The 12,466-nt window shown below is 53.0% G+C and overlaps 5 protein-coding genes across 5 annotated transcripts; 1 reads left to right on the top strand and 4 right to left on the bottom strand.

Moving 5' to 3' along the window:
• Positions 1 to 231: 231 nt before the first annotated feature.
• CGGC5_v000479 (uncharacterized protein) lies at positions 232 to 1,407 on the top strand (the record flags this gene model as incomplete). Its single annotated transcript, XM_032032415.1, has 1 exon — positions 232 to 1,407. One exon carries the CDS (start codon positions 232 to 234, stop codon positions 1,405 to 1,407), a length of 1,176 nt encoding a protein of 391 aa, XP_031888292.1.
• A 263-nt stretch (positions 1,408 to 1,670) lies between these two features.
• On the bottom strand, positions 1,671 to 2,660 carry CGGC5_v000478 (uncharacterized protein; the record flags this gene model as incomplete). The annotated part of the gene is made up of 1 exon (XM_032032416.1): positions 1,671 to 2,660. The coding sequence occupies one exon, from the start codon at positions 2,658 to 2,660 to the stop codon at positions 1,671 to 1,673; it is 990 nt and encodes a 329-aa protein (XP_031888291.1).
• A 2,851-nt stretch (positions 2,661 to 5,511) lies between these two features.
• On the bottom strand, positions 5,512 to 6,730 carry txl1 (Thioredoxin-like protein 1; the record flags this gene model as incomplete). The annotated part of the gene is made up of 3 exons (XM_032032417.1): positions 5,512 to 5,862; positions 5,916 to 6,466; positions 6,655 to 6,730. 3 exons carry the CDS (start codon positions 6,728 to 6,730, stop codon positions 5,512 to 5,514), a joined length of 978 nt encoding a protein of 325 aa, XP_031888290.1.
• Positions 6,731 to 9,867: 3,137 nt separating this feature from the next.
• Positions 9,868 to 10,872, bottom strand: CGGC5_v000476 (uncharacterized protein; the record flags this gene model as incomplete). Its single annotated transcript, XM_032032419.1, has 2 exons — positions 9,868 to 10,583; positions 10,632 to 10,872. The coding sequence occupies 2 exons, from the start codon at positions 10,870 to 10,872 to the stop codon at positions 9,868 to 9,870; spliced, it is 957 nt and encodes a 318-aa protein (XP_031888288.1).
• A 497-nt stretch (positions 10,873 to 11,369) lies between these two features.
• CGGC5_v000475 (uncharacterized protein) lies at positions 11,370 to 12,170 on the bottom strand (the record flags this gene model as incomplete). The annotated part of the gene is made up of 1 exon (XM_032032420.1): positions 11,370 to 12,170. The coding sequence occupies one exon, from the start codon at positions 12,168 to 12,170 to the stop codon at positions 11,370 to 11,372; it is 801 nt and encodes a 266-aa protein (XP_031888287.1).
• Between the last annotated feature and the right edge of the window lie 296 nt (positions 12,171 to 12,466).

Here is a 12,466-nt window from a genome sequence, read left to right as displayed (position 1 = left end):
GGTGCTTTCCTGACTGGCCTGTCTTCGATACGAAAAGTCTGCACATCGCAGGTATCTCCGTTGATGAAGGCATGCCCATATAAGCACAGGATCTTCTCAGGATGTACGACCAGAAACTCGGAACAACCAGACTTCTAGTCAAGCTGAATATCCTTCACTCACATCTCAAAAACATACACATACACCAACCCAATAATTCAAGGAGTTACAGTTATCTATCAACTATCTACAATGGCTGCTTCTACTACTTCCAACCAAACCCGCTTCTGGCGTGACCGCTCCCCTTGTCCGGGACGTCCGTCGTCGCTGCTCTCAAGAAGAACTTTCGACAGGCGCATTTCCGTTCTTCAAGACCATGGAGACGTCTGGTGGAAGCACTTCCCTAGCTCCCAAGAGCGCAACCAGCCAACCTTGAGGGCCGAGGAGCCGGTCACGCATAACTCAGGCCGCGACTCGACGTCAGCCGCTCCCAACTCAACGATGTCCAGCCAGAGGACCGACCCCATGGACATTTTCGAGCCATATCCTATCAGAAACAATCCGACTCCCAGTCTCCAGGACGAAAATGAAAGCTTCTTCGGCAAGAGTTACAGGGAAAAGCCCAAACGTCAGCAGCCGCAGCCTCTGTTCGGATCCTCGAGCGCCATGGTCAACGACAATAAGGACCACAGCACGGCATCCGAGAGCCGACCTGCCACAACGAGATCCATCTCTTGGGCGCAAGGCTGCTCCCCCGCGGACCAGAAAGCCGACAAGCTTACAAGAGAGAGGGCCAACTCCCTACCGCCCCCTTCTCAGGAGTCCGATGACGAGGCTCCTACCTCTATGACAGTCACTCCGGGTTCACAACAAACAAGGTCGACAGACCTTGTCAACCACAAAAGCGAGCACTCGAGCTCACCGCCAAGAAAATGGCTCCAACTCGACGATATGATTTCGGGGCCCCGCCTCGTTCAAGTCAAGCCGGGGCCTGGCTACGACGAGCTTCCCCCGCTCACGTATGTGACGACTGACCCTGGGGTGGTTGACAGCATCCCGCCCCTGGACGCGGCGACTCAAGCTCTGGCGTTGGAAGACTTGAGAGACTACGTCAGCAGCTCCTGTTCCTCGAGCCAGGCTAGTCGGTCGCCGTCTCATGAGCGCGAGGAGACTATTGAGAAGGATGATTGGGAGACCGACGACGAGGACCAGGTCACCGAGGATGAAGACGATGAGTCTGAGAGTGAGCTGAAGTGGGTTCAGCGTGTGGAGACGAGAGAGCCGGAGAGAATGGTGCATCTCCTCAACGGCGAATGTATTCCGCTCTCTGCGTGGAAGAAGAAGCATCGGCATGGGAGGAAGTCAAATTGGGGCATGGTGTTGATTGTTTCCATGCTGGTGGTGCTCCTGGCATTGTTCGTTACATGATGAACCTTGCGTGGTGTGGGGGCATAGCCAGAAGAACCTAAGGTCTTGCGGCGGTCATAATGCCCAGGCCCCCAGACCCCTATGTATGTACGTCTTTGTACTATATTTTCTCAGATATTGGATATGGGATAACAATGACTTGATTGATGTCTATTCATCCTTGTATTGCGCCATGCTAAACTAGAAATGTTGTTCTTCTAAAGAGGGTATAAGACTCGATCTTCAACCGCCATGCGTGATAAATAATAACGAAAAACCAGATATCAATGACGCCGTGCCTTGTTGTACCTCCACAGCAAGCTCGCGCCTTCCAACGTGGGCATTATCCTTGGCCGAGGACTTGCAGATGGGCCCTTCTCGACAGCTAGATGCATCGACCTATGAAACCTCCGTCTAAACCGCCGCCAGTCGTCATTCGTCGGCCATGATTCGTAAAGGTCGGCTTCGTCTTCGAGGTCGTCCTTGTCGAAACAGTCATCCTTGTCCTCCTCCACGGCCAGCGGGTAGTAAAGAAACTCATTTGAATGCGGGTGTCGGGGCTGTGTGTAATTGAGATGCGACTCGATGTCGAATTTGAAGCGGTATCCTTGGTGCACCTGCTGCGGGCGGAGGGCCCCCAGATTACTATTCGCAGATTGCGGTGCCGCGTACGGGTAATGCACGTCAAAGTCGAACTGGAATTCCTGATGGACGACAAAGACCAGCTTTCTCAGTTTCGGAAATTTAGCGAGGCGGGCCAGCAGCGTCGCCATGTTCGTCTTGGAGACTTTCCAACTGAGGACGGGGTGGCAGATGCCCGTGTACAAGCCGTACGACGTTCCAAATGCAAGCCGGCTGAGACTGTCTCGGACAAGGGGGATCTGGCTGAAAAAGTGCAGCGTGCGGAGCAGCCGCTTGACCAGCAAGTACGGCTCGAGCAAGAGGACATCGCGCGACAAATCGACGTATTTTGTGGTGACGGACAGTGTAAGAGGTCTGTAGCGCTGCAGGACGAACACTCTCGTCTCGTGGCAGACTCCGCCAAGGGCTGGTGGTGGTTCATCTCGAACGTTGGCGAACATGAGCCCTGCAGCGGCGGGCGTCTTCTGGCTTGCATTCGGGGCGTCCATGACTTCGTAAACACGGGATTGCGGCAGAGCGTATTCCCAAATCATCAGGCGGATCTCTACCGGCAGATTCATGACGGGGAACGGCTGGCCGCAGCGTGCATCCGCAAAGGACTCCCTCTTGTAAGCCGGGAAAAGGTTCGCCATGTTGATCTCTGTGTGACGCGGAGGCCGGGTTGCATCGCAGCAGGAGATCTGTCAAGGGGTCCTGAAATTGCGGCCTGTTGGGAACCTGGCGGGCGATCTTCTTCAAGGCTGGATGATCTCGGCGGGGGAAGGTTAAAAATGATCGGCAGCGGGACCCAACCACTCGGACGGCGACCGCGCGAACGAACTTGGCCCAAATATCAACAAGACGAGCGAGAGGCGTCGAGACGAAGGATGGGAGTTGAAATATAGGACCGAGTTACCCACTCGTTTAACGTTTCGACTAGCGGCCCGAGAGATCTCGCATAGATGAGGGTGCGAGTTTGTTTCGAGGATCCGGCCGGGATGGAGAGGGTCAGGGTGGGTGAGCGATGTGTGTTCGAGACTTGACAACTCGCCCCAGGTTGATGAACTGGAGGCAATGAAAGATACAGGCGACGCCAATCGGGGATTATTGCGAGGTGAAGCGAGCAGGCCGGGCGCGCGCAGGAGAAGGCGGAGAAGGAGAAGGAGGTCTTGTTTTTGCAAGGAAGAAAGTGAAACGACAAGAAGAGCCGACGGAACGAACTCTCACCTGAAAGCGAGCGGCGGCGGGAATGTAAGCTGGTTTTGAGAGCCCGTCCGGAAGCTCCCCATCACACTGGTGAAACTGGGGCTAGTCCCGATCATCTGATGGCTGTCAACTTTGACTAAGGTCTAGAGGCATGGTCATCTACCGTCCCTGCGGTGCTGTTTAGTGGACAAAAGCAACGTGGGATGTCACGACGGTACGCCGCGAGAATGGAACTATTGGGCGCCATGACTGCCCCAATCAGGTAGTGGTGCCGGCAGTGGATGACGCGCTGTCGTCAGAGCGGGCGATGGATGCACCTCGATACCCGGCAAGCCTGGGGTTCGGCAGGCAGGGTGAGATTTTTTGTTTCTGCGTGAATGGGGTTTCCGGCGTCCTGGCGAGAAGGGAAAACGCATTGTTGGGAGACCGCATTCGGTGGGTTGTCACTCGACTTGCCCGGAAACCGCGATGCACACGACATGGCAATCTAATTTTGGCAGAGGCCAAGACTTGCGGTGTGCGGTAATCTGGGCGGCGGTAGCTTCGTGATCCCATCAGCTGGCGATGAGCGGCGGGTTCTACATACGTTAGTGATTGCGACTGTCGGGCTACCTTGGGTAGGTAGTAGCTGAGGTATGCCCATCATCTGGACCGTAATATGGCATCGCACGGTGCCGGACTGCTGCTACCACGCCGCCGCTGCAGGGTGATGGGTAAGGTGCCAAGACGTTGGCCGGGGTAGGGTCGGGGAAGTGGTGGCATCGGAAGAGGGGCGGGCGTCGCGAGGAGCTCGCCGAAGTTGACGTTGACAAACGGGCGGAGGCCAGGGAATGGATACGGCGATATGGCAATGGGGGGTTTGACCTTGTTGATACCGGGCCGGATATCGATTGCTGGAAACTTGGGTCGGAGAAACAATACGAATGTGGAAAACGAAGTTTGGTTTAAGCATATTGCTCTTCTCCTGGCGGCCCCTCATATCTGATACCTTCGCTTTGTCGTGGGCCTCGCTGCAATCAATCTGAAGGGAACAAGACGGCCACTTGATGGCGTTGCGTGACCATTTGGTCGACTCTTCCACTCCTCTGTCGCATTTTGACCCCCTGCGCGGCCCCTAGAGGCTTGTCTAGACCTGTGGGCAGGAGTCAGCCCCGGTCATTCAGTGGTCGATTTGTTGGTTCCGCCTGTTGCGTGTACAGTCTTGGTTCCAATTCACTGTACAGAATGTCAATGTATCTGGGCCGGACTGGGATCCGCATGCGTCGCTCGGTGGTTGGCGAAGGGGGTGGGAGCTAGGCCCACGCGATGGCTCGAGGTCGAAGACGGAGATGGTGTGTTCATATGGTGCTCGCCGTCATCTTTGTCGACATTGGATGACGACTGGGGTCATCTAGTTGGCTCAATACCGATGTGCTCTTCGTCGCACACTGAGTGAAAGTGTGGGGACTGGGCGTCGGTGTGGATGCAGCCGGACACTGGACCTCGCAGGTGAGCTGCAGGCGGGTGCACAGACCATGTCTTCCTTCCACCTTCCCGTCGTTTTCTTTTTTCTTTTTTTTTTTTCCACCTGCAGGCGCAGTTGCCAGTCAGGGCCCCATCCAGCAGCTCGTCCCCGCCCCGTCAACCTGAATGAACCGTCCTTCCTTTCCGGCAGAATAGTTCTTCCGCAGAGATAACCTAAGCGCGGGCGGCTCCACTCTAGCGGCCGTGCAGCGACGGGTCGCGATATAAAAAAGTCTTTTTCGAGCGCGGTCTTAACGGAGACTTCCTTTTTTCTTTCTTTTTTCTTCGTGCGGCTGGCACGATTCGTTACAGTTTCCCCTGTTGCTGGAATCCCATAATCAATGGATTTCAAATGCGTCAATCGTGCCCCAGAACAAATTTAATTGCAGCCGGCCTTTCTTCACTTGTTCCTGTCGGCTTGTAACCGCTGGAACGCGCAAGAGAGGCCGGACATATTTTCACCTTGGATCGAGGCTTTCCTCCTCGACCACATGGACGCGCGAATAAAGCGGTTCTAGATCCATTGCGGAATCGCGTCCTAAGCTTGGCAACGCGTGCAGTAGTAGGCGCATTGTCCAGGTCACGTAAATGTACCCAAGTTGTCACCGCGAAGCTGCACCTGCGATCTTGTAAATGGCCCAGGCAGGCCGTGCTTTGGTCTTGTTTTGCGGCTTCCCGCGTAGCTACTTGCGAGAAACCTCTATGACTTGGGCTCTATTCATGTCTCATATCGAGGGCATTTCCGCAGAATTTTCATCCTCTCCACTAGTCCGATCTTTAACTGAGAGGCTCCCCCTACTCGCCGGCCTCATCGCCAATCTTCTCCAGCTTGCCCATCTCTCTTTTCTCACCCGACTCGCCGATGAGGCGCACTCTGTCAAGGCGCACTTTCTCGCCGTCGCCGTCGCCCTTGGTGACGTAGATGATCAAGCTGTTGATGTTCTGGAACTTGACGAACCGAAGACCAATGTTGGCAGTGCCGTCGGCGTTCCAGTCCTTCTCGGTGAGAGTGATGGCTTGCGTAGGAGGTGTATCGTCGGCCTCGCTGAAGTCGAGGTTATGGGGCTTGTTCGTGTAGAGGTGGATGGTGCCGGGACGCATCGGAGCCTCATCGTCGTCGTCGTTGGTAGGAGGAAGAGAGGTCAGCTGCGATGTTGGTCAGCAAGGCTAGGTTGCTTGTATCTCAACGATGAACGTACCTGAAGGGTGTGCAGCTTCAGCATGGACTGGAACGGCATGAACAGCAGAAGCTGATCGTCAGCGCCACTCTCAACCCAGTCCTTGGCTCCCTCCTTCTTGGCCAGCGCGCTGGGCTTAGAAGTTTCGAACAAGACACGGACGGGACCAAAGTCCTCGTCGGCATTCAGAAGCTCGCAGCCCTTGGGCTCAATCTGATCGGTGATGTCGGTGTAGCCACGCGGGAGCGCAGCGCCTCTCCAGCTGCCGCCGCTCGAGCTGCCAGAACCCTCGCCAGATCCAGACGCAGATCCGCCCTCGACCTCCTTCACCAACTTCTTGACAACCTCCTGGAGCTTGCGGGGGTCGGCGCCCTGGACCTTCTCGATGGCCTTGCCTTCGCGGAAGACCATGAAGGTCGGGAGGGAGGTGACATTGTAGGTGCTGGCGATATCCTTCTGGGCCTCGACGTCGATCTTGACGAAGGTCACGACGTCTTTGCGTGACAGGGAGGACGAGAGCTGCTCGTAGAGGGGAGCAATGGCCTTGCAGGGACCGCACCAGTCGGCGTAGACTGCGAAGAGCCCAATTTGTCAGCAACCTCAAGCAAGAGAGAGTACATTAGCAACCCAGGTAACGGCGAGATTGCTTCAATCCAGACCATCCAGAGTCCAATGAAGCAGCCTGCCAGCCATCTACTTCAAGGATGTCAAGGGGAAGAGTGCTCCGGCTCCAGTAGGTGTTGGGGATGGAGAAACTCACAGTCGGCGACGACTATGCGGGAGCTCGACAGGAGCTTCTGGAACTCCGACGGCGACTTGATGTGAACCGTACTCATCTTCGCCGAAGTGGTGGTGGCTCAATGTCGGTGGAATGTGACGATGTTGTTGATGATGGAACCCAGAAGAAAGCTGCCCCGCGACACACTCAAGGCAGACCTCACTGGCGGAAGGTAGCTTACCTACCCCGCACCATGCCTCTCTTGGACTAGCGCGGATCATGTTGTGCACGGATCACCAAACCCATCCAGTCTTGTCTTTTGAGTATCACTCTTACAAACTGCAGAATCTGTTTTACACCTTTGTAGCCTTTGTGTGAGCCAAACTATCTACAACGTTCCGCCTGTTCTCTTCTTTACCTGATGAACTTCAAATACCACTGACCGAGGGTTTGTTCTAGATGTCTGCCGATGTTCTGTACGAGAGCGGATTGGAAGCTGGAGTTTGACAGTCTGATCGAAGTCGAACTGCCCAGGAGCCCCGGCAGGTGTAGGGCAAGATCCATCCTTTGCTTGGTTTGCCGACACACTCATGGAGCTTTCCCGTGATACTTTATTCTCGTGGACGTGCCGTCGCCGTCCCTCTTCGCGCTCGTGAGCAGCGGGCGTCCGGTGGATGGGTGCGATGTAGGCGAGGTGGAGGCCGTCCGGCTTCCTGTCGACGGTGCATAGACCTTCTTGGCCAAGCCAGAAGACGAACTCATTCAAGGACTTCCATTGCGTTGGCTGTATGCTTGGATGTTGTGGGCTTTGGGTATATGTCTTGTAGACCTCGTTTGCAGACACCCTTCGTGCTTGGTGTTTCGTTCGTAGAAGCTCGAGGAATGCATTTTGGAACTCCAAGGACTCTTCCATGTTCCGCTCCAAGTCGTCTGTGTGCCCCGCATGCTTTTCCATGTCGTTTACGCTCAGGAGGGATATATCGCAGGCAGCGCAAACCGCAACGAAAGCACTTGACCACTGCGTCTCCATTTCTTGGTTTGAGGATGGGTTGGTATGTGCGGCAGCGACGTACTTTCGGGTCGTTCTTGTGAGCCTTTTTGGTGTGAGGCGGCCACGGTTGTTGAAAAGCAGAGAGGCCCCAATCGAGATAAAAAAAAAAAAAGAAAAAAAGAAATTGAACATACGGCGCCATGTCTATCCAGGTTGCTTCCCAGTGTCCCAAGCCGAAATTGTGGTGAAACCTGAGGGTAAGTCGGAGTCGGATGCGGTGGCTTGAACGCTCGATGGAAATTCTGTGGTAATGCCCTTTTGACTTACAAGATAAGCCTCACGAGGTTTGGTGAAGAAACAGTGAGGAAGCATTTACGGCTTAGAGAATAGAGAGGACGAGAAGATCAAAAGCAACGTCAGAGAATGCATGACATAGCATCAGTGTCATGTGCTGTCTACAGCAGCTAGCTCTATTTTGGTACTTCTAGAAAGCCTGATCGAGGCTTCGTCATCTACCAGGCGATGCTCGGCCCCTTGAAGTTCAAATGACTATCTCGGCTGAGCCCTGAGGTTGACTGTAAGCTCATGGCTTGAGAGTTTCCAGCACCTCCTTACCCTCCAGCCCCGGCAATTCCTTCTCCGTGATTTGCAACGCATCGAGGGTTGCCTGCTGGCTGAAGAAATTCTCGAGAATCCTCTTTGAGTCTCCCCATGTAGCTGCACCCTCATAAAGGGTACCAAATATCCTTACTTGCTCATTATCACGGAGCGCGAACATCTGCGGTGACCTGAGGTTATCAGAATCAGGGCGAGAGCAGATGATGACCTTTTGACACTTTGGTACATGCCCCAAAATCCATTTCATAGTCGCAATGCAGTCATTCTTAGTCGTAAAGTTAGTGCACTCAACAGCAATGATTTTGCAGTTGTTCAAAGGCAATTGCGCATTCCTAGGATGCCACATAAAATCCTGGATGAAAGCAATGTCTCTGTTGTTATTGAACCAGCACCCATAAGTCCTCGAGCCATTGCGGCCGAATTGAAAGTCGTCGTGCTTCTCGGCGACTTTTCTTGACTCGCTACAAGTACGGAGAATTGCAGGCCGTTTGTGCTTTTCAAGGAGGCAGATGTTGTCTCCAGCGTCGCGCTGAGGGCAGAAAATGCGAGTGCCAGGAAGAGCCAACTCCCATATCATGTGTCGAAGCTCATTGGACAGCCTTGAGAACCTGTGGAAAGTTGGACCTAGATCCATTTGAGCTTTCTTGGTTCCCTTCCAAAGGAAAACACGGAACTAACGACTGATCATCGGGAGTCGCTCGATGATGCGAGTCTGGACCTCTATCATAGCGATGAGTTCCTTCTGGATCTCTGTTGTTGCACAGTAGTTAGCCAGGCGTTCGTGCGAAATGCTGAGGTTTGGTCATTACCCATGAGCCTCTTCGTTTGGGAAGGCGCCCGGCATCTTGCGCTTTGCTCAGCGCCCATTTGTGCCATCTTTTCGATGATTCTGAATTGCTCCGATACCCCCTGGGCGGTGGCGGCGGCGGAAAGGTGTAGTCCATCCATATTGGGAAGAACAACTTCGTAGCTTGGCGATATTTCCTGTTGTGTAGTGGGACGAGAGTGAGAGGTGAAAGAAGAAGGGCGAGGGAACGAAGAGAGGCAGAGGTCTGCGAGACATGGGGAGGAAGAAATCGTTGGAGGAAGAGGGAGGGGGTGGCTTCTATGAAGCATGGAAGGAGCGTACACGGAAATTTGTGTGTAAAAGGGCAACAACTTCCATGGATCTGGAAAGTGCCAATGCCCAGTGGTCAGTAACCTCGAGGTTTCGTTTCGACCAAGACCCCGGGGCTGAAATTCGGAACAGAAAGTGACGGGGCCTTTGCGATGCTGTAGTCCTTTCCGTTTGACACATCACTGACCACTGACTTGAAAAGACTCGATAACCGAAGAAATTTAAAGGGATATGTGTATTGGTGTTAAAAGAGGACTTCAACTAGTCTACTCGCCGGTCAGTCCCGAAGCCGATAGTCCCAGGTAGTTGACCCGTGATCAAAACGAATCCCTCATCAAAAGAACTTTTCGCGCCGTATATGAGATGTTCTCCGTTCGCAAGTCCAGCCTCTTCGATAAAATATCGACACTGCCACATCTGCTTTGCTTACGGTCTAACATAAGCTTCACTTTGTGTTGCTTCGATGTGATCCTTCTTGGTCAAAGATTCTCTGCATCCTTCTGCAAACCCGGTTCCCTGTTCGCCGTCATCAAGTTCGCTTATTGAACAGAAGCTCCATGCCTTCAAAAACGAGACGACGGTCCTGTCTTTCCAGGCGGTTGGACTGAATCTTCTCCAACCTTTTCTTCAGTTTTGCCCAAGTGGCCCATTGCTGGCCGCCATCATCATCGTCCTCATCTTCATTGTCATTTTCATCGTCGTCGTTATCTTCGTCGTCCTTCCAGTTCTGAGACATAAAGACATAGTCACGGTCAAGCAATTTGAAGAGCCGCGCACAGTAGATGTCTTCAACGCTCCTCATAACCTGCGGACGGATTGTGACGATGAGTTTTCGGCATTTGAGGTAGTCCCTGGCCCACTCCATTCGAGAAACGCAGGTCCTCTGTGAGAAGAATTCATACCACTGCAGTGCAATGTTCTGAGTACGAGCAGACTTGATCGCTTCCTCGACGTCATCGGACACCTCATCGTATCGAACGAATACAATGTCTTTGCTGGGATTAAACCAGAACCCATTAGTACGAGTATGTTTGTATCCGAAAGCGAATCTTCCCTTCTCTTCTGTGACGAGCCAAGCTTCTTTGCAAGCAGCTCGTACGGCAGGAGGCTTGTAGGCTTGCCGGAGGGCTATTTGGTCTTGATCGTTCTCGTACGGCACGAATACGCGGGCATCTGGTAGTGTCATCTCCCAAACTGACTTGCGAATTTCGGGCGGCATTCGGCTGAAGCGCGGGAAGGTCGTGACTGCGAGTATCGTTAGTTTTGATAGGGAGATCAACCGGAAACACTTACCAGGCATTACTCGGCCGAAGTCGCACTTGCTGGCCGCGCGACTTTCAGCCAAGCGCTGAACGGTGCTTGCCTGGGATTCGATTGTCTTGCTGATTGTTTTCTGAATCTCTAAAAGATCGTTCGTTTGGGACGCGGAAAGTGCACCTTGCGTGGCGAGGGCATGCGTCATTCTCGTGATGACCTCGCACTGCTTGGCAACAGTGCTGGAAGCCACCTCGATCAGGCTCATCATTAAATCCATTTTGGTAATCTGGGTATTTAGGTAGGCTGTGGTGGGTTGGTTGTGCGAGGCGAGAAATCTCGAGTTGGTTGTAGAAGGATGGAGGGGGGTAAAAGGTGGAAGGGAGAGAGCTACGCGAGAGAAATATAAAGATGAAATATCCTTTGAACAAGGAAGGAGCTGCAAATTCACAGTCAGCAGCGTCCCTCGTTCTGAGGATGATAGTTGAAGGAGGAAAACGAATAGAGGGAATGATAGCAACGGTCGACAATAACGGACGACGACGCTGCAAACAACGACGACGACGACGACGACGACGATAATAATAGATTTACAGAGCATATTTGGACATAAGGGAAAAGTAGACAGTCTCTTATCTGTTCATCTCTGCAGCCATTCTCGCCCTTGATGTCTTTCCCCCCTGTCGTCCTTCGCCTATAACTGACCACCAGCCCATCTACTCCCTCTAATCTCTGTCAAAATTCTCGACTTGACCATTTTCAATTTCCTGATTTCTGTTAATTTTGGTCTTTAACGTCGCGGATTCGATGGAAAATGAGCTCCGCCCCTTCGATTGTGAGAGACCGTTGCTCGTCAGATCCAGCGATTTCCTTCAGCCGATTTTCCAAATATTCCCGTAACATCCACCACTCGACATCATAATCCCGAGAAAAGCAGTCCAAATCAAGCCAAGTCTCCCCGCAATCGCGGGAGGTGATGATGTATTCGTCGTCGTCTATCAGACAAAGCTCCGGAATGAGACCCTCTTCGCCGTCGAGACGAACATCGTCAAAGTCCAGGATGACGAGGCGGTGAATGTTTGGCAATACGCTCCGAATCAAATCAAGAGAGTGATCAATGTTTTCTTCTAGACACACGTCTTGCGAACAGATGGCGAGATTTCGAACACGTTCGAAGAACTGCCGGTTTTCGAATTCTCGATTCCACCATTTCCAATCCAAGATGATGTCCGTATCCGGGTCGAACCAAAATCCCGGGAAGTTTTCTCCAAACTCTTCGTATAGCAGTCCAATAGAATACACCCAGTTTTTCTGAGTGATCTCCCATGCTTCGTGGCAGACGCCGCGGATGGCCGGGGGTTTGGGTAGGTTGACAAGTCGCGCGGTATCGGAAAGCGTTTCGAGAACGTCGCCGGTGATCTCGATTGTACGAGAATTGGGCAGGGCGGCATTCCAAATATTGATACGTAGTTCGGGAGGGAGCTTGCAGAAGTAGTGGAAGGTCGCGTAGTGGAAGGTCGCGGCTGATTGTGTCTGTTTCGGATCGGATGCGTCGACATTGCTCGTATCGAACGCCATTTTTGTTGATTATTAGTCGATTCTCAAAGAAATTCGGGAGAGCGTATGGGATGTAGTTGAGCGAATGTCGTTGAATGTGTGCGTTGTTTCCAGAAACGGTAAACTTTTCGAAGATGTGGAGATTAAACTGTTATGTCTCGCGACTGCCCTCCGCACGCTTCTTGCCTTGAACAAGTCCAGGTGGTTCTTCCCCTGCAAAAGTCTGAGGCGCCTTCCTATCTCACGTTTTAATCTCATCGACGTAAAATTCGAAGCGGGTCGCAGCCAGCTGCCTTCCTTCTTCACTCCCACTTCGT

This window comes from Colletotrichum fructicola, assembly GCF_000319635.2.
Source record: "Colletotrichum fructicola Nara gc5 chromosome Unknown KSG_Nara_v1_contig01, whole genome shotgun sequence".
NCBI classification, from domain to species: Eukaryota; Fungi; Ascomycota; class Sordariomycetes; order Glomerellales; family Glomerellaceae; genus Colletotrichum; species Colletotrichum fructicola.
The sequence above is the reverse complement of the archived record's forward strand: the minus strand, read 5'-3'. Positions and strand labels throughout refer to the sequence as shown.